We start from the raw sequence: 22,596 nt of genomic DNA on the forward strand, positions 1-22,596 counted from the left end.
CATTAAGTAAATAGCTAAAATATGATGCAAATAATAAAATATGCTACACTTTATATAAAAAAAAGAAAATCATAAAATGAAAATACAACAAAATATTGATGGTGGCAATACTATTAATATTGTAACAAAACATGTCTTTAATTAAATATAGAAAAAAAACAATGTATGTAAGTTTCGTGTATAATAGCATATATGTACACATATGGTGGTAAACATATATACAAATTAGTAAATTTTTTAACGATGAGAAAAAGTAAAGGTCTAATTAAAACATAAAATGATTACAAAATAAATTGTGAAGATATGTATATCCATACGTGAAAAATGCAAAAAATATGATATACATAATTTTAGCAAATAGCACACTTAATTAAGGTCAATTCTGTTTCCAAATTTTGCATATAACTCAGTTTTTAATTTTTGTTTTTCATCGGTTATATTTTTGTATTCACATTCTAATTTATTTAAATTTATTTTTTCTTCATTTTTGGATTTTTCTAAGCTTTCTTCCACATATTCTGTGTCAAAGCTGAAAAAGCAATCACCTGTTAATGGGTAGCAAGAAAGGACATATTTTAATAATTTATATATAATTGTACTTATTTACACAATCAGAAATAGGAAAAAAGCTACCATCCTATATATGTATATTACCTATGCCTAGCATAACATCGTTTGGATCGAATACAAGCGAAACTTCATCTATAGCAGAATCAATGTTTGAAATCTTTTCTTTCATTAATTTTATTTTTTGTTGATAAAGGGATTGCTTATAATGCAAATTTGTGAATTTTCCAATTTTCTTTTGATCATCTGTGGTCATATCTAAACCTAAATCATATTTTAAATCTTTAACATTAGTCATTTTGAAATAAATATAGTGATAAAATGAAATTATAAGTACATATATATAAAGGTAAAAATAATACGTGTCCAAAGAAATATATTAAAAGAATATATATAACCAAGACTAGGTTATTTAAACCTATTATTATTTACTTTTTGTAGAAAAGCATATATATAAATAAAATAAAGATGCTATCAGAATTTTTTTTATATATTAGTGAAATACTGATAAAGTATAAATGATAATGAAATTTTTCCCCTTCACACCAAAAAAATGTGCTTGAATTTTTATATAGAATATATTTATAATTTACATTTATAAAAAGCATATAATATTCAATTATACAAAAATGTAAATATTTGGGGTTTTAGTTATGTGTTTGTTTTTTTTTTTAATTATTTGAAATATCATAGTTTTTCTATAGGCTATAATCATTCATTTTGCCGAACAATTAAAAATACGCTGAGGCGTGCATATAATATATTATTTATATATATATGTATATAATAAATATTTAAAATTAGTATGGTAAAAAAATATTAAGATCAATAAAACGGAAAAAATACATAATAATACAAATATAAATAACATGAAATTTAGTACATAAATGAAAGTATATATTATATATTTAAAATGTATGGATAATAATAAAATCTATATATTAAAAGATAATCTAACAAATATATAAAAAAAGAAGCGAACAAAATAAGGGGTTTAACAATTTTATCTTTTATAAATTACGTAAAAAAAAAATAAGGAAAAAATATAAGTATAATCATACATATTTATGACAGTTTCTATTAATATGCAAATTTATCATAGTGATGATATTACTTTTATTTAAATAAAAAATCAAAAAGATATATATTTATGAGAAATGCATATTATATATAATAGCCCTTGAGTATTTAGATTGGCATGTAGCATTTTATTAAAGTTATTGAATTGCATATCCATATATGCTTAAATATATATATGTTGCCATATATGGGATTAAATGAAAATTGGATTTTAACAAGTACTTAATACAGAAACTTTTAGAATCAGCTTTTTTGTATTGATACAAGAGAAACGAGCATTTTGACCTTTTTGATTTTACAATTTTTGTTTACTGAGTATTATTATTATGTATACTTACTATTTATTTTTGGACCAAAACAATGTTTCAAGTGATTTATATAAATATATACACATGAATATGTGCATAACTGGATTATACACATATATGAGCTTGTAAAAAGTTAAATATTAATTTTCCATGTTTTAATTTTGACAAAAAAAAAAGTTTATACAAGTTGGGGTACATAAACGTTCTATATAGAACTAAGAGTATACAATTCAAGATAATTTGAAGGGATAGATAATTCAGTACTTTTTTTTTATTTATATATGTAATAATTGTTTTAAAAAATATGGATACCCTTTTGAATAGAATAAATATAATTTTTTATTCGATGGCATTATGTTTAGTTACCTTGTGTCTTTTTAATTATGGATCATCATTTTATTTATTTGATGAAAATAATATAGAAACTAATGTAAAAGTGAAAAGTGTAAAAAGATTAGTTTATAATAAATATATAAATGGTGATGAAGCAGTTTTATCTTTAGACTTATCATATGATATGACAAAAGCATTTAATTGGAATTTAAAACAGTTATTTGTATATGTATTAGTAACATATGAAACTCCTGAAAAGGCGGAAAATGAAGTTATTATACAAGACTACATTATAAGTAGCCCCGAAGATGCAATAAGAGCAGATAAAAATTTTATTACAAAATATTCCCTTAAAGATTATTATAATGGATTAAGAAATAATTTAATAAATGTACAAGTATGTTATAAATATATGCCAATAATCGGAGTATCACGAACTTATCATGGGGCCAAAACATCGTATATGATGCCTGATGAATATTTTGACACTATGCCAGCTAAATATCCATTATATTACCCTGACAAATAGCCGTTTATATAATTAAAAACTTAATAAAATAAAAAATGGAATATAATGATTGAATAGAGATTAATTAAATAAAATTAAACATTTTTATATTTTATAGACAACACTAAAAGAGCTAAAAGTATAGTACCAAGAAAAAATTATACCATGTGATTCTACATTATTAAATTATATATGTATAAATATTTCTGTGTTATTCGAATAATGTTTATGATAATATGTGTTTTATATAGTTTATTTCTCTTTTTTTTTATTAACCAATTTTTTTAATTTAACCTTGTGATATATATGCGCACATTTTTGTTGGCGTGAAAAAAACAACCTATGTTTATAAAAGTAATTTTAATTGTGAATGCAAGCTTGTATATATGCGCTACATTGCTTACATGTGTTTTTTTTCAATAAAATTCTGCACATGAAATAGGACGAATGTTTTGTTTTTATTTGCTTTTTTATAATTAAACTTTTTTATTTTTTAATAATAAAAAAAAATGAAAAAAAATATGCAAAAATCAAAATAGTAAGGACAAACCTGACTTGTCTCTATTTTTTACTTAGAAATACATAGCATATTCATGCTTTTTATAAGTATAAATAAAAAGAGAAATATTAAATGTTTATGTATATTTAATTTATATCGTGTAAAAATATTTCTAATTGGCTTATGTTTTATTTTATAGTTTTTAAATAAATTGTTGGTTGTTTTAATATATTTTTTATTTAGACATACAAAAATCGTCACATTAAAAAAAATGAAAATTTACTTTTGGAATAAAATAAAAATTTTCGTGTTAATTATCCATTTGCTTGTAACTCGAAATAAATACCTCAATATTTTACTCACCATAAATTATAAGGAAAGGCCAATCAGGCTACTAAATGGCAAGGTATTACCAGTGTTTATTTATATCCATATATGCTTATTACAATTGTTATTCAACTTTTTTAAATGAGAATATTTCCATATAATTAATTTAATTCGTTTTATTTATTTTTATAAGTGTCGAGCGGGAGAAAGACTTACCTATGTATAGACAGAAAATAATTAAAATAAAAAAAAAATATATAGGATGGATCCATATGCATATATGTGCCCTCATTTTATATCTAGTAGATTGTATTATTTGGAACATCCTATTTTTACATATTTTGAACATTATTTAAAAGGATTATAAGTGTGAATCATGCAAAGAGGGGTTTTATAATTTTTCTCGAGAAAACAATAAATGTTTTCCTTGCTCTTTGGGGACTTTCAGTAATAAAACGGGGTCCATTATGTGTGAAAATTGCCCCCATGGATTTAGTAAAAAAAGAAAACTAAATAAAGAAAAAACGATAAATCAATATATAAATACATAATATATTATATATATATATATGTTTGTGAATGATTTTTCTACAATTAGCAACCCATTTTACTGGCTCAAAATCTATTGCAGAATGTATCTGCGGTGTGGGTAAAAAAAAATGAAAAAATATTAAATATATTGGATCCTGTGGTAATTGTAAAATGACAGCATTTTAATATTAATTATTTCGAATGAGATATAAACAATGAAAGTTTGTTAAAAATATGTAATAACTTTTTTTATTATAAGGTTTCAAGCTCGACAAAATTACAAATAAGTGTCTGCAATGTGATCCCTTGGAATTTTGTGATGATAATGAGCGTGTATGGTCATTTAAAAATATGTGCATGGAAAAAAAAGGTAAGGAATATGCAAAATTGTGTGAAGAAGTTAAAAAAAAGGAAATATATAATTTAAACATATTTTGTCCTAAAAAAGGGGTATGCTCAAACATGGAGAAAAATAAAAATTGTATCGATGGGAATAAATTAATACAATGCAAAATTGTAAGTGCTTGTAAATGTAATAAAATAATCTGTATCTTCGTCATTTTGTTATGCAACTTCATATGTTTTTGCTTTTATTTTTTATAACAATATGGTGTGTATCTTCGGAATCATGCTTATATATCCATATAGCCATATCAACCATATTTATTTATTATTTAAAACGATATTGTAGTGTGAAGAGAGTTACAGATATGACCTTATAAGCCCGGCAATAAATTCGTGTGTTTATTGCAGCTGGACTTCATATTTGGCAATTCTTTATTTTATGATAATTGTGATATTTATAAACATTTTAAGAGTTATATATATTAATAATTTGGAAATTACAAGAATAATAAATGCTTTTATCAAATATATTCATTATATTTCTCTTCTAAGGTCCTTTTTTTTGACATATTTATATAATTGTTTTGTATATGAGTCGAACATGTTTTACTTTTTTTGATAATAGAAAATTATTTAACTTCTAGTAATGTAGTATATATATATTTTTCTATATTATTTTCCATTTTCCATAGATATGTTAATTCAAATTATGATAATGAGATCATAAATGTTGTTTATCTTTTTACCGTTGGAATTCCACTGAACGAAATATTGGATTGTGTATTTACTGTATGTTATAGTTATATAATATGAATGTGTTCTATAAAATTTGATTTAATTCAAAATAAATTTATTATTTATTTAAAAGATAAAGTATGTTCTTTTTTCATTTTTAGAGCGGAACTAATAGTGAACGAATAATACAGAAGATAAATTTTTTACTATGCTGTCCTCTATTATTTTCAGTATTGGCTATATTTGGAACATCAATTGTTTTTCGAATTCGACGTAAAAAAAAATAGTAGATTGGTATTTATGCGCGTTTCAATGTGTCTATGCACCTATATAATAAAAAATTTTCATCTCTTTTTTAGAAAATAAGAAGGATTCAAAAAATAGGGAAAAGTGGTCGATTATAAATCCGTGTGATTTGCTAGATACAAATTTAGTTAAAAAGGAATCAAGCGATATAAGATGTTCAAATCCATTCAATATGAATATAGATAATTGTGAAACGAATAATATAAATGTAGAAATGGCGATAGATGAAGACAAAAAATATGACATCGATAATTTAAAAAATTGTTTCATTTTATTTTTTATTTTATATAATAATTTTCTATATTTTGAAATAATCAGATTATGTATTTTTTTTGGTTTTTGTAATTATGACGAAAATCGAAAGGAATACTTTTTAATAATTGACGATTCGTTAAAATGCTCAGAAGTAGGTTATTATTGGAAAGTTATCATAATAATAATATTTTGTACATGTGTAAAATTTATGGATTATTTTTTAGTTTTATTTAAAAATAATAAAAACATTTGGATTGTGAAAGATATTTTGTTGTTATATCAAAAAATAGAAAAGCTTAATAAAGTAGACAATATTTTGTTGTTATTTTTTTTAATATTATTTTATAAACGTTTTTTAAATAATTCAAATTCATCCTTAATATATAATTATAAAAACGGATTATATAATGCTAATATTCATATATTTCAATATATATTAATTATTATTCCTTTTTTTATTTATATCTTAATTATGTATTTGTATGTGTACGAATTTAATGATAGTGTGGGGAAAAAATATGAAAACAGATGTGATCGTGAAAAATTAGATGCAGAAAAATTGGCTATTAAAAATAATAAAAAACAATATGAAAATATAAAATGTATAAGTAATAACTTATATTCTTGTAATAACATAATCAATGATAACGTCAAAATTGACAAAAATGAGAAAGAATCTGGAAAAAACAATTATATTTTTAATGCGATCATACATGAAGAAGGTAAAAAAGAAGACCCAAAAAATGATAACAAAGTTATAAATAATAATTGGAATCAAACTGATAAATTGAATAAAACTAATGATATTAGTATGGTTAAGATTAAAATAGTTTTATCCAAATTAGTACAAAAAGTAAAAAATCTTAATATGAATAAAATTGAAAACAATGATAAAAAATTAGATCAATTCTTATTTTCCTTTTCTCTTTTTTCATATGGAGCCATTTTATTATCCTATTATCTATTTTTATCGTATGTACATATAAACAAATTTGCTGGTATTTTATCTATTATAGTAATAGGATGTAATGGAGCAATATATGTTTTCCTTTTTAGTAAGTTTATAATTTATTTTAAAGATGTCATTAAAAAAAAATGTGAAATGGCATTAAATATAATTACAAAACAAATAAGAAGCCTTGGATTATTTGGTATAGGAACTCGTCAAAAGAATAAAAATGTCGATATGCTCAAAGATGATAAAAAAAATGATAATAGTTTAAAAGTAAAAAGGACAAAAATGGAAGAAGATATAATATTAAACAAAGAAAATAAAAATATAAAACCAATAAATAATATTATAAAGAAAAATTGGGGTTATAATTATGGTAAACAAAATTTTAAAGGGATTAACAGTTTTGTAGAAAATAATCATAAAAATATAAAACATAAAGTTAAAAGATATAAATTATTAAATATTTCAAAGACTTGGATAAATTTTTTATATAATATAATCGATTTATCCAATGAACCTGAGATTTGTTTAGCCATGCTAATTTGTTTAACTTTACAAAATGATTTCCTTAATATGAATTTAGACAGGTGTTTAGAGGTACTAGAAAACAATAAGTTTTGCAAAATAAGCAATTTAAAGTTAGTATTGAAAAATTTTATTAAATATAGAAATAAATTTTTAAAAATATTATCAGAGAATAGTAATACAAGTATTAGGTTTAATAATTGTAAAATGGATACGAAATTTGATGAAATCAAAAGTAGTAATAATGCGAATGACAATATAATATGTGAATATTATGAGAGCTTAATTGTTTTCTCATGGGGGATGAGTATTTTATGCTATTGTAATTTAAAAGACATAAATTATAATTTATCAAATATTTTATTATATGTATCAAATATATTAAATACATGCAAGTATTTTAAAAATATTGTAGACATATATTTTGGTGCTTATTATAATTATGATTTTTCACATGGCAATAAAAACTCAATTGAAGACAATTTAAAATGGAATTTATATCCCTATGATAACTTGGATTTTAATAATGATTATAATTATATAGACCATAATTCAAATTTAAATATTATGGATAAAGAATATAATAATGTTCAAGTTTATTCAAAAGATTTTCACGAACCGATTTATAATGATATATGTGGGAGTGCTTATAGCGTAGGCAAGGAAATGAAATTTACTAAAAATAATAGAATGTTAACACTAGTCGATAGAAGATGTGATTCCATAAACTACACGACTAAAGGGGATTATAATAATAAAGAACCCATTTCAGGCTTATTAATAAACAGGAATATGAACAATTGGGGTAATATTAAAATATATAATTAAATTTGGACCAATTATATGTTTATAAATATATATTATTATATTTATTATTTTTTTTATTATACACTACTATTGCTTATGTTAATATTTACACCATTTCCCCCTTTTTTTAGAATTTAATGAACAAAATGAAGTAACGAAAAGAAAATGGCTAGTAGACATTTATAATATGTACATTTCGGAGTTGTGTAGGATTTACATTCATTGTTTATTAGTAGACATAGGGGAACTATATTTTAATATACATTATAATTGTACATGTGAAAAATATATATGCAACAACCTATTAAATTTATGGGGATATAATATAAGTAATAATTTATATATGAAAAGATATTTTGAGCATATAGAAAAATTTAATAAGAATAATATCATGGATATATTATTATATAATAAAGACATAACCCTTAATATTGATACCAATTTTGTTTTAAATATATCAGATTATATAAACAAAAATGTAATAAATATTGATTTTTATAATATATTTAAAAAAATAGACAAAAGACATAGGGCTAAGATAAAAAATTTAATAAAGGAAGGAGATTATTTGAATTATAATAGTTTAGTTGAGTTTTCAAAAATATACACAGATTATGAAGAAATCGAAAAAATGAAAAACATAGAAGTAGATAATGAAATAAAGAAAGATTTTTTCAAAGTTTTTAGTAATGCACTTCCAGTTTTCATAGAAAAGGGTAATTATGAGTATTTAGATATGAATGAAATAAACAAAATTGAAGAAAGAAAAAAAATCATAATTTTATATAAAAATATGGGAGAAAAATATATAGAGGAATATATTTTAAAGAATTATGAGGGCGATAAAATAAATTATCTTCAAATGGACAATTACGGAGCTGTTATTTCTATTTGCGGAAGTTTTTTAAAAAATTTATTGAAAGTAGAAGAAAACAAACCCAGAAGAATTGGGGGTAATGTAGATGAGGGAATGCTTAAAAAAGAGACGATTAAAAGAGAAAAAGATGTAGTAAATAATAATACTATAGAAAATGATATGTTGAGTAAAATACATTTGAAGATGATAAACAAAAATGAATACAACTACACAAATTGTGAATTTTTAGAAAATAAAAAGATTGGTATATTTTCTCACAATAATTATGAATGCAATGAAGGAGTTACTGGGGACTTGAAAGGAGTAGACTTAAGGAATGGGAACTCAATAATTGGGATATCTCCTTCTGTAGTTTTGCCAAATTCATTTACAATAGAACTGTGGTTATATTTTAACCCTAAAAAAAAAGATAATAATAGTTTAAAAAGTTTTATTATTTGTGATAAGAATGGGAACTCTATATTTGTAATAGACAGAAAGAATGATAAAATCGAAAGCATCGGTATATTTTCAAATGAAATAAACTTTTTAAGTGAAAATTATAAAAGACGGTATTATATTTGTAATGAGAATAAGAAATGTGGGAAAAAAGAAAAAACAAATTTGGTTGTTAACAAAAAGGTATATAACGGTATTTATATCCAAAGTAGAAAATTGAAAAAATGGAAAAAAATTAATAAAATTGTAAAAATAAATAAATGGAATTTATTAAACGTAACCAAATGTGCAACTGGATTAGTTTACTATATTAATGGAAAATATTTAAGCAACATTTCTCATGAAATATTAAATTTAGAGAAATCATTTGAAATATGCACATTTGGTAATTCTTGTTTCGGAAATAATAATATCGGATTATTTTCGTCTTTTAAAATATTCGAATTTCTAAACAACGAAGAAATAAAAAAAAGGTATAAATTGATCAAGTGTGTGAAAAATAAAGAAATGATAGGGGATAATATTAATATGGAAAAAAATAATAATGTTATAGAAGGAATAAATATTAAAATGAATTATATGAAAGGAAACGAGGAAGAACATTTTATATATTTTATACAGTCTCAAAAAAACAAGTATAGAGTTGTACCTACTATAAATGATCCGAAATATAGGGTAAAAATATATCAACTAAAATTTGTTACTATAAAAAATGAATGCAACAAAAAGGAGGAAAATAGGGATAAAGAAAATAGGCGCATGAAATCCCATTTCAAAATTATTAATATAGACAATATAGATGAATATGGATTTAATTTTTATTATAAAAAGATAGGTAAAAAATTGGATGGTGTTCCTAAAATATACGGCATAAATATATTTTCTGACTATTTAATATTTGGTTGCGATTTATCACAATTTTATACAATTGTTTTATATCCATCTTTATGTATATATAATGAGCTTGTTAAACCTTGTGGATATACTATATCTGGATGGGTTTTTTTTCCAGTTGAAAAAAGTATTTCCTTTTTATCCTTGATTAGTGGTGCAAATGATGTTCACGTGTGTGTATTCAGTGATGATATGATCCTAGGATCAATTGAAAATTATGTTGGATCCAATGAAAATAATGAAAGGTGCGTGGTATATCATTCTTCTGGGTTCAGTATTAAAAACATTAAAAAGGGATGGTATTATTTGAGTGTTGTAGGGACCTTAAATGGGCAATTTTATTTTATAAATGGATGTTTTAAAGGATATCATAAATTTTGTTCTTTTGATAATATAAAATATATAGGTAACACTAGTTTATTTATTAATCCGTTTCATTATATATGTTTCATAAAGATTGTAGGACGTGTTCTTTTCGTAAATGAAATATTACATGAATATAGCATTGCGTCGGGATATAATAATTTTACATACCTGTATTATTATTATTATTTATTTCCATTTTTCTCAAATAAAGAGAAAAATTATGATGGATCATTTGTTTCAGGAAATAGTTTAACTGATAAACTACATACTAAAACAGATGTCATATCAAGTGATGATACAAATTCATTGTATTGTTACAATAAAGAAAAATATGTATATTTTTATATTACAAAAAATTACAATGTTTATATTTACCCTTTAGAAGAATCTAAAAACTATTATTTCACTTTGTCTCTTGTATCTATGATAAATAAAAAATTGTATATTTTTAATAGTATAAATGATCAAATTAATAATTTAAATATATATTTTGATAATTATATAGCATTACCTGAACAATGGACAATTTTTACACTTATTAATATTCCCCATATAAATAAGTCAAATTACCATTGTTTAGTAGGGGGGATAAATGGAAGATCTCATATTGCTATTGATAATGATGATATGTCATTAGGCGTTTTGGAAAATGAAGTTTATGAACAAACCGAAAAACATAATAATATTAAGGGCGGTGATGATGGCAACTTCACTCAGATTCGATATAAAGAAATGTATCAAAAATTTTACAGTTGCGGATATAAAATTGAAAATCCATTAAACAAAAATATATTACTAACAACTAGATGCATAAATAATCAACAGACATTTTTTATAAACAATGTTAACGTAGGAACATGTCGATCATGCCGCAGTCCTATAACATGTTTTGGAAATTGTTTATCAAGAAATAATGAATACTCTGCTCCTTTTGGTATTTACAAATTTATTAAAATAGTTTTCGAGTATATTAATGATGACAAAATTAAGGAATTCTATGCCAATTATAATTTGTAACGAAATAAATTTGTATAAATATATGTATTTTATTTGGACATTTTTTAGTGCTTGTGAGAATTGCAGTGTTTTTCAATTATATAAATACATTTTTAGGTTTTATAAATGACTTAATTTTATAAAATATCAACAAAACAACAAAAAAAAATACTAAAAAAATTAGTATATAAAATTTTGTAAATAAAAATGTGGTGTAATGATATTATTTGCACGTGGGGAAGTATATTTTAACATGTATAGCTAGTGTGTATTTTCATATTTATATATGTATATATTAAAAATTTTTAACGCTTTTCTTTATAAAAATAATTATCCTTTTAAAAGGGGAAAAATATATAAAACGTGCGCATTTTCACATATAATAAAATTAATAATAGGCAATGCCTTAAAAATGTGCCGTTTTCGTACCACCAAATTGACTATTCTATGATGTCTATATCTACATATCGCTATCGTTTTCTTCATTATCATCAGGTTGATCTTTTTGTGACTTTTCAATTTGATTTGTTTCTTTTTCAGACCTAAAGATAAAAATAGACCATTATTAATAATTTGAAAGTTAACTAGGGTTATACAAAAAATAAAAACAACAATAAATACATGGGTTTCTTTTAATTACCTTTCCTTAATCTTGTCAATGCTTTCACCATTAATTTTTACTTTAGGATAACCCAATTTACTTTTGGATATTCTCAATTGTAATCCCTTTTTTTGGTTTTCTTCATCGTCTTCAAATTCTTCGTTAAGTAATTTTTTTTTTATTTGATTTTTTTTTTTGGTCTCTGGATCTATTTCTATATTTTCTTGTTCTTCATCACTATCCCTTAGGTCGTCATTTTCTGAGGTGTTTTCTTCCTCTGCTTGTATAGAATCATTATATTCAGGTAATTTTCCTTTAGTTTTTGTAATTTTACATAAAACTGCATCTGTTATTGAATTCGCCCAAAAGTTTCTAAGAACTTTATTAGCTAAGCATAAAACTGTAGAATCTGTATTTTCATTGATCTGCCTGATATTTATACATTTATGTGATAATGTTTCAATTGGTAAAATGATGTCCTTGATATTTATTTCTTTCTCTTTAATATTTCCTAATTTAAAAATTAATCTATTTGATTCTATCGAGCCTTCGATGATTAGTTTTGCGTCTTTGTCTGATTTATCTAAAACTAATCCCGCTAAATGTTTAAGGGATTCACCACAATATTTTCTGTTAACAAGCTCTTTCATCTCTTTTAAGTTTTTAAATTCATTTTTTGAAACTTGAATAAGTTCCCTATTCCATTTATCTAAATTTTTATTAAAAAATAAGGGTGAACTTATGACTACACAAACGTGAAGAAAGCAAATTGGCAAAATAAAGTGAAATAAATTCATTTTTAGAATATTTTAAAAGTAAACAAATAAGAAAGGGTAAGAGATAAAGAAAAAATAATTAAATCAAATAAAAATAAGTTTATAAAAAATACTAATGTTAAATCAAACAAAGCTAGAAAGACAGACAACGAAAGGAATAAGTACAAGTCTATAACAAACACTATATAAATATAATTATATTATTAGGTAATCTAAAAATACCATTTTTATGAATTTTTACAAATATATATATTTTTTATTTAACAAATTTGTAAAACAAGAATTAATAAAAATAGAATTATTTATATTACAATTTGTTTGAGTAATATGCCCTTATTTATTTTTCCGAATTACACCTATTCAAAATTGATAATACCCAAGCTAGCTAAAGTTGTGTACGTACAAAAGATGTGCAAAGGGAATGTAGCGAAAAATATGCACATGCATATAACATCTTATTCACTTATTCCCAATTGAGATTGGGATTTATGAAGAATATTTATTAAAACATAAAATTTATCGTGAGAATATTTTCAAGTACTATTTTATGATAATTGTTTTGTTAATTTTTCGATGAGGCACTAGGATTTATTATATAAATATTGTGGGGGGAATATCTTATAATGAAATAAAAAAAGACAATGATATATAAAATAAGGATAAAGTATAAATATTATTCATATTCCATATGAACTTAAATAATATAAAAATTGTACCACTAAAATTGTTTACATCATTTTGTTATCAATTTTATAGAGAAAATGCTTATCAATTTTATATTATTTTTATTTTATTCCTAAAATGGGTATAAGATTATGTTACCTTATCATCGTCCCCTACTTGGTATTTCAATTAAGAGAATATATAAATGTAACATAAGCAGGCCATAAAAACTATATAGAAATAAGGAGATAAATTTATATTGATAACTATTTATTTTGTTTTAAAATTAAAAAATGTAATAGCCATCGAGTATTCCTCATGGAAATATCATTAGAAAAATTTTGTCTATGATTTCTAATAGATCGATAAAACATTTTTAAAACACCGTGTTTTAAATCATAATTATTAAAACAGTAAACTTTTGAAAATGGCAAAGGATGGAAATATGTGCATATTTGCTTTAATGAATGTAAAATATTATTTATATATTTTTTTTCCTTTAAAAATATAAAACTATTAGAATTATAATCAAAATAATATTGTTCATTTAAGGATGGGCGTATGGTTACTCTTTTTTTTATATAACACTGTATACATATTTTCTATAATTATGAAAAATATAAAAGGAATATAATTATAAGTCATTACTTATTTTTTTTTTACCCGTATTTCTCTTTTTCACTATTTTTAACCAATTTGATATATGACATCAGCATATAAAAAAAAATGTTCGTTTGTGAACAATTCAATTGTTACTATTTTTGCATATCTTTATATAAATAATTTACAATTATAAATGTGTAAAAGATTAAAGACAATGATAATAAGTTTTCCTTTATGGTATAATTAAACATGGTAAATGGAGTTAAGTAAGAAGGAAAATTTTTTTCGTATTCGGTTAAATAGGAAATAACATACAGTAATTTTTGCTTTTATGCAAAAAAGGTTTAAGAGTAATTTATATATACTTTTTTTTTATACTAAAGATATAATTTAGCATATAAATTATGGGGGTTATAACTAAATTATGTAATTATAAATTAATACTACAAAAAACACCATTTAAAATAAAGGTATATAGTATAATGTTGCATATAAAATACTTAATGTGCAATATATGTAAAGTTCTCTCTATAAATATATTCTTGAACAGTAAGGAATTTTTTAATATGCTATTATTATTATTTTATTATATAAATGCATATACGCATACATAAAATATTATTAATATATATATATTTATTTATTTAATAATTAATTTTATAATTAACTTATTTACCCGTATTATGATATATAGTTACCCTTATAATATACCTACATAAGTAATGGTATATAAATATATGGATTTATTTCAATAATATATAAAATATATTAGGAGATGTCACGAAGCTATGTTGCTTTATCACATGGAAAATTTTTAATTATAAAAATGTAACAGCTATAATGGATATTGAGTTTATTCATTATGATTATTGATTAATTGATAATTTTAAAAAAAGAAAACTGTTATTTTTGAATTATTATGGATTGTCGCGATTTGTTGTGATTACTACAACTGTCGCAATTATTAAGTTACTATTTTAATTTTATTTTTAGTTTATATTTATTATAAAATTGACACTAAAATATAAGTGTAATTATTTTTAATTCAATAAGCCATAGTAGTTAAAAACAAATATATATATAATAAAAAAGGAAAAAGCAGAAGAATCAAAAAAAGTGAATAAATGAGTATAAGATGATTTCATTGGGCGGATCATCTTTATCGAAGGAATTTTTTGATTTGGCAAAAGCCATAGGGGATTCCCGTTCTAAGCAGGTAAATATAGTTCATTAGTATTTCAGATACAATTTATATTAGTAATAGCATATGTAAAATATTGTGGGTATGTGTATGAATTTGCGCGTTATTTCAATATATTTATTTCACTCTACTATTTTGTATAATTTTTGAAGGAGGAAGATAGGATTATATGCAATGAGATTGTTTTACTGAAATCGAGATTTGCCAATCCCAATGCGACAGTGGTAAGTTCATATATCATCTAGTATACATATATATAAGTGTTAGTGTTTATGCTTGGAATATGCGCGTACATTTAAATCATAATTTCATTGCCTTTTTTCATTTTTAGAAACAAATAAAGGAATATTTGATTCGTGCAATTTATATAGAAATGCTGGGGCATGATGCATCATTTGCTTATATACATGCTGTTAAATTGGCACACGAAAAAAATATACTATGTAAGAGAACGGGATATTTATCTTGTAATTTATTTTTAAATAAAGATCATGAGCTGATGTTATTGCTAATAAATACAATCCAGAAGGATTTAAAAAGTGATAATCATTTAGAAGTATGGGCGGCATTAAATTGTGTGTGTAAATTATTAAATAATGAAATGATTCCAGCTATATTTCCAATAATAAAAAATTTATTAAATCATAAGAATGAGTTAATACGAAAAAAAGTATGTATGTTATTACATAAGATATATTTAATTGATCCTACATTAATAAAAGAAATTGATATATATTTAAAAAAATTATTATGTGATGTTGATCCATCAGTAATGGGAGCATCCTTAAATTTAATATTTGCTATAGCAAACAATGATATGGTATATTGCATGGAATTAGTGCCTTATTTAGTTTCAATACTTAAACAAATATGTGAAAACAAATTACCTAAAGATTATGATTATCATAGAATTCCAGCACCGTGGATTCAAATAAAAATATTATCTATATTTCGAATATTAGGATTTTCAAATAAGAAACTATCTGAACAAATGTATGAAGTATTACAAAAGACAATGCAAAGAGCCGATTATGGTATAAATGTTGGTTATGCTATTATATATGAATGTGTAAAAACCATAACAACGATATACCCCTCTCACCGTTTGCTAGAATTAGCATCTTTATCAATTTCTCGATTTATATCTTCAGAAAATCATAATTTAAAATATGTAGGAGTTACAGGATTAGCTCTTATTGTTAAGATAAATCCAATGTATGCAACTAAACATCAATTAGCTGTTGTTGATTGTTTAGAAGATAAGGACGAAACACTAAAAATGAAGACTTTAGATTTATTATACGAAATGACAAATCCATTGAATGTTCAAGTTATTGTAGATAAGTTAATATTTCATGTTGAAAATTCTCAAGATATGCATTTTAAACATGATTTAGCATGTAAAATTATACAGCTAATTGAGAGATATCCTCCTAATGATATATGGTTTTTAAATAAAATAAATACACTTTTTTTATCAGTTGGGGAATTAATAGATGAAGCATATTCTTATTCTCTTATTAAGTTATTGAAGGATTGTCCTATAGATGCCGATTCGGATGTTAGTGATGAGTTTTCCCCAATTGATGAAAATAGCCAAACTGACAATGTTAATAAAGAGGAGAGCCATTTAAATACTTCAGAGTTACAAAGAGGTGAAGATTTATTAAAAGATAGTGAAGATGCAGGAAATGATGAAAATGGTGAAAATAATAGAAATAATGTCAGCGAAAAATCAAATAATGAAGAAGATAATGAAGTTGATCTTCCCAATAATACAAACTCATCAAAGAATAATAAAAATGAGAAAAAAAAATCAAATGATGATACATTGAATTTAAGAAAATATGCAGTAAATACATATATAAAAATGCTCGAAGAAAATGAAAATATACCATTTGTTTTAATACAGATAATATGTTTTGTATTAGGAGAGTACAGTTATTTATGTGATTTAGAAAATTATACAGCTGAAGATATTCTTGATTTATTATGTGAATGTATGGAAAAAAATTTAACAAATCCTGATAGAGTAAAATCATGTATAATAACAGCTATATTTAAATTATGTTGTCATAATAATATAACAGATCATGTTGTAACGAATAAAATAATAGAAAAATACAAAAGCAGTCAAATAACAGATATACAACAAAAATGTTATGAATATGATTTAATATTAAAGAATCAGGAATTAATTAAAAATGTATTTTCAAAAAATAACAAAACCCAAAATATAGTTATAGATGAAGATTTATCATTTTTAAATCCATTTATAGAAAAACATTTAGAAAGCGGTGGAAAATCATATGTATCAAAAGATTTAAGACAATGTGAAAATACCATCGAAACAACAAAAAGCGCATCGTTGACATTAAATTTTACACCTTATGAATTGCCAATAAATAATAATATAAACTCAGATATATATAATCCTTCTAGCCCTAATTTATCATATCAAAAAAATAGAGAATTAAGTTCTTTTTCCAATAGTCAAATAAATGAAGATTGTTCAAGTCAAATGGAAAAAGGAAAAAAAATGTTCAAGCTTAATGTTGTTGGGCCCAAAAAATGGAAAAAAGAAACATCCAAAGTGGAGGAAGTTGAAGTTAATGAAAATAAAAATAATAATGTTAAAAAAAAAAAAAAGAAGAAGAAGAAGGGGAAAAAAAACGCTAGCACATATCCAGGGGCTAATAATGGTATCATTAACTATTTAGGAGACGATAGAAATAAATTAAGTATAGAAAAAATGAATAAAAAGCAATTTAATAAATTGGATAATATGAATCAAAGCCATATAGGGAGAGAGAGTTATTTTAAAAACCCATACTATGAGGAAAAAAAAATTAAAGAGACTAATGAAGAAAGGGAAGATTATAATGAGGATAGTGAAGATGATGAAGATGAATATGATGATGAGGATGAAGACGAGGATGAAGAGGATAGTGATGATGATAGTTATACAAGTGAAAATAATGAACATGAGAAAAGAATGGATTTTATGCATGATTATAATGATCCAAATTATGAAAATATATATGGTAATAGTATTGAAGGTATAAAAAATAATAAATATGGCAACTCCAATTTTAATAAGAAAGGGTCTAACAAAGATGAACAATCAAAATTTCGAAATAATGGTGTGGGAGATACAGCAAATAAATTATCCGAAAAAGAAAAAATGGCAGCAGCTTTATTTAATGGTTTAATATCAAGTAATACATCTGTTTTTGATTCAAAAAATATATATTCTCAAAATTTTACAAATAGAAAAAGCTCATCTATGTCAAATAGCAATAGGAACGATTTAAAACATAATAGAGATAGTAGTAATAAAATTAATGTAAAAAATAATTCTTTTGAAGAAAGTAAAAATACCGCAAACCATCCAAATCAGTATAGTAATAGAATGACAAGTAAAAATGCGGAGCACGACCCTTCAGCTTCCATTGGTGCCAGAAGCAATTTAAATAATTCCAATAAATTAGGGGAAACTCCAAAAAAAATATATTCATATGATATGATCGATTTGAATGAAACACCAGAAAATAGGGATATCACATTAGAAAATAATGAAAACAAGGAGAAGGTAAGAATAATAAAAACGACGCGTAAAATATAGCACTATGGCGTTTCGAAAATAAGATACAAAAAATGATGCATATATATATGCATAACTTTTTATTTATATGCATTTTTCATGTGAATATTTATCTTTATTCCCATTTCCAGGATAAGGTCATGTGGAATGATATTACGAATCAGAAAAAGGCTGTGTTTTTGAATAAGTCCAAGTTAAGCATTTTCCAAACAATTAAGAAATTTGAGGTATAGTTTAATTTCTTTTTCGTAAATTGTGCATTGGTTTTTCAAAGAATTGAATGAATTATTTTACCATGTTTATATTTGTAAGATACTAATATATATTATATTTAATTTTACAGACAAATTTAGATTCTAATGTAGTGGATGTTAGCAAAACAGAAGCATTGGTTTCTTGTATGTATAATAACCATAAAATTTTAATAAAAGTAAAAATAGAAGACAATAAATTAATTTTTTTAATAAAATCTCATGAGAAAAAGTAAGTCGAAAAATTGAAACTTAATTATATGGTGATGTTTGAAAGAGTATAAAATATCATTTGAATTAATATTGCATATATATTTTTTTATTTTATTTTCAGCATAATTGATCCTGTTGTCGATATCCTGCGAAATTTGTTTCATTTATAAATTATACGTATATATGATATACTTGATATGTTTAAAAAGTGCGAAATTCGCATTTATTTCATGCATTTATGCTTTACTTTTTTTTGTTAAATTATTTAGAAATAATCGATTATATTTATTTTGTTTTAGTGAAATATATTTTATGCTATCTTTTGTTATAAAACATATTATATTTTTGATACATAAAAATGTGTATCCCCAACTTATGTGCATATCTAACATGTGCCTATATATATAATAATCAATCTTTAATTAATGTAAAAGAACAATTATTTTGGTCATCTCAAGAGATTAATGGGTATATTAAAAAAAAATGATTTATAAATTGGTTTTTAATAGTGAAAGCATATTTAGGGAAACGATGCTTTCAGCATATATATAATACATAAAAATGTAAGTTTTTTTCAGTAAAATTAAAAGGTTAAAAATATTGAAAACAATTTAAAAATATATTTTAAAATATATGGTATTTATATTGTTGTTACGAAGGAAAAGTTTCGAGTTATTTAGCGTACATTAAGAGTTATTGAGGCTTGCAAAATAATTTTTTTGTTCTCATGATCTAATAATTTGAAAAAAAATATATTTTAATTTCCGGCACAAAGGTAATAAATAAATGTGAAAAATAGGTAATATAAATAATAAATCCTAAGAAATGTAAACTAATTGTGCGCATTATATTATTTTTTTACTTTTAACATATATATGATTATATAGCTCATTTTCTTTAATTTTTAATGGAACTAAAAAATATTTAAGTTACAGGGCTTTTACGGATATATAAAATTGAAAAAAATATTTAAGATAAAATTTGGAAAAAATAAAAAGTATGATTAGTTTAAGTTCGTATAATACACATTAGATACTTATATTTTTTTTTCATTTAATTTTGCCAAATTTCCATAGTGTAAAATAATAATTCAAGCAAAATTATAAAGGATAATATACACTGTAAAATAAATATTTGTAAATTTTCCAAAATTTTAAGTTATAATCATTTATTATAATTTTAAAACGATTTAAAAATTTGTAAGAAATATATAAATGTACTTATAAGTACACATAATATATATGTACATTTGGTTATATAATATATATTTTCATATTTTTATTTGTATATATATTTGTTAAGACTTAAATAAAATGATTATTAGTAAAAAGTTTTGGGATGATGAAAAAGATGCCCCTATTTTAAAAAGAAATTCAAATTTTATTAGTAAGGACAACCATGAAGATGCTTGCAAGCGTGCTGGTCAGTTTTATAATATAATGTTAAAATATATAAAGGATGATATAAATGTTGATACAAAAAATGAATGCAATGATAAAGAAATATTAAGAATAATAAGGTTAGATGCAGAAAGGACATTTACAAATGAAGAGAATAGAACACTACTAATTGAAGTGTTAAAGTCCATATATCCAATAGTAAATGATTATCATCAAGGTATGTCATTTGTTTCGTCATTTTTATTACTTTTTTTAAAACCAAAAGAAGTCACAAAAATCGTAATAGGTTTACATAAGCACTATTTACAAGGTTATTTTAAAGCTATGCCCAAAGCTTATGTCCGTGATTCAAGAGTTTTTTTAAGCATACTAAATAAATTTCATTCAAATTTATATGAACATATACAAAATTTAATAACACCTGAAGCTTTTGTTTCAAAATGGTTTATCGGTCTAAATGTGCATGTTCTAACATTTGAATCGCTTATGTTATTTTTTGAAGAATTGTTAAAAGAGGGTGAAATATTTTTATTTAAATATAGTATATCATTGTGTAGATCATTAGAAAAAGAAATCATGAAAACAAAAGATGTTTCGAAATTACTTGCACTATTAAGATTGGATGCATCCATCATTCCAAATGACTATAAGCAGTCTGAAAGTGATAAAGAAGGTGAGTTTTTTATAAACATAATAAAAAACGCTTCGAAAATTGATATGGCTGATATAGATTTAGATAAACTTAGAGATGAAGCATCCGAGCAAATGCGAATAGAAGAAGAGAGGAGAAAAAAATTTGAAATGGAACGATCTTTAAGTGATGAAGAAATTATTTTCTCTGACGAGATAGAAGATGAAGAGAGTGACGAAGATAGCGACAGTGGAGAGAGTAGCAAAAGCAGCGAAAGTGGAAAAAGTAGTAAAAGTAGCAAAAGCGACAAAAGTACCAAAAATGAAAAGGACAAGGATAGCGCCGCGAAGGACGATAAAGAAGATAAAATAGAAAAAAGAGAATGCGAAATTTAGTTGTAACAGATGAGAAAAATGAAAGAAAATATTGAATAATAGCAGTAATGGGTACAGTACAAAAGTAGGAAATGAGTTTATCAAACTTACATAAGTACACTCGCTATATTAGGGACGAAAATTATACTTAATAATTAATCGTTCAATTTTTTTGAAGTTGTAATTTGTATAACACAAATATATATGTGTTCATACGACGGGAATAAGCATATATACATTACATTCCCCTATATGCATATATGCCTGTTTGTAAGGACATATATACGCGTGTACATTTTGTTTATTGTTTTAATTGCATATCATGATACATGCTTAGATTTTTGTTTGACATTTATGTATTTTTATTATTTTATATAATTTGATAGCGCTTAAAGATTATATTTAAGCATATTTTATTGAAGAAACATATTTTTTATGTTAATTTTTTAAGATAAAGGTCAAACTTTCATTAAATTTAAATTTATAAGCATTTAAAACATATATGGTTTTAAATGGTTAATAGTACATAGGCATCGCATAACTATATAAGGTTATGGAACAATGTTTTTTAGTAGCATTGTTTTTATTAGCCCATCAAAGGCATTAAATATTATCATATATATATTT

At 23.3% G+C, this 22,596-nt stretch overlaps 6 protein-coding genes across 6 annotated transcripts; 4 read left to right on the forward strand and 2 right to left on the reverse strand.

The window, feature by feature from the left end:
• Window positions 1-366: 366 nt before the first annotated feature.
• Window positions 367-865, reverse strand: PVVCY_0401800 (prefoldin subunit 4, putative; the record flags this gene model as incomplete). The annotated part of the gene is made up of 2 exons (XM_008627663.1): window positions 367-545; window positions 655-865. 2 exons carry the CDS (start codon window positions 863-865, stop codon window positions 367-369), a joined length of 390 nt encoding a protein of 129 aa, XP_008625885.1.
• A 1,394-nt stretch (window positions 866-2,259) lies between these two features.
• On the forward strand, window positions 2,260-2,817 carry PVVCY_0401810 (signal peptidase complex subunit 3, putative; the record flags this gene model as incomplete). The annotated part of the gene is made up of 1 exon (XM_008627662.1): window positions 2,260-2,817. One exon carries the CDS (start codon window positions 2,260-2,262, stop codon window positions 2,815-2,817), a length of 558 nt encoding a protein of 185 aa, XP_008625884.1.
• A 1,687-nt stretch (window positions 2,818-4,504) lies between these two features.
• Window positions 4,505-11,673, forward strand: PVVCY_0401820 (conserved protein, unknown function; the record flags this gene model as incomplete). Its single annotated transcript, XM_037634976.1, has 6 exons — window positions 4,505-4,669; window positions 4,845-5,092; window positions 5,191-5,287; window positions 5,395-5,506; window positions 5,593-8,079; window positions 8,213-11,673. The coding sequence occupies 6 exons, from the start codon at window positions 4,505-4,507 to the stop codon at window positions 11,671-11,673; spliced, it is 6,570 nt and encodes a 2,189-aa protein (XP_037490164.1).
• Window positions 11,674-12,112: 439 nt separating this feature from the next.
• Window positions 12,113-13,050, reverse strand: PVVCY_0401830 (PH domain-containing protein, putative; the record flags this gene model as incomplete). Its single annotated transcript, XM_008627659.2, has 2 exons — window positions 12,113-12,194; window positions 12,293-13,050. 2 exons carry the CDS (start codon window positions 13,048-13,050, stop codon window positions 12,113-12,115), a joined length of 840 nt encoding a protein of 279 aa, XP_008625881.1.
• A 2,380-nt stretch (window positions 13,051-15,430) lies between these two features.
• Window positions 15,431-19,734, forward strand: PVVCY_0401840 (AP-4 complex subunit epsilon, putative; the record flags this gene model as incomplete). Its single annotated transcript, XM_008627658.2, has 6 exons — window positions 15,431-15,511; window positions 15,649-15,720; window positions 15,828-19,088; window positions 19,232-19,327; window positions 19,444-19,583; window positions 19,686-19,734. 6 exons carry the CDS (start codon window positions 15,431-15,433, stop codon window positions 19,732-19,734), a joined length of 3,699 nt encoding a protein of 1,232 aa, XP_008625880.2.
• A 1,143-nt stretch (window positions 19,735-20,877) lies between these two features.
• Window positions 20,878-21,990, forward strand: PVVCY_0401850 (GTPase-activating protein, putative; the record flags this gene model as incomplete). Its single annotated transcript, XM_008627657.2, has 1 exon — window positions 20,878-21,990. One exon carries the CDS (start codon window positions 20,878-20,880, stop codon window positions 21,988-21,990), a length of 1,113 nt encoding a protein of 370 aa, XP_008625879.1.
• Between the last annotated feature and the right edge of the window lie 606 nt (window positions 21,991-22,596).

The sequence above is a fragment of the Plasmodium vinckei genome (genome assembly GCF_900681995.1).
Source record: "Plasmodium vinckei vinckei genome assembly, chromosome: PVVCY_04".
Lineage (NCBI taxonomy): Eukaryota > Apicomplexa > Aconoidasida > Haemosporida > Plasmodiidae > Plasmodium > Plasmodium vinckei.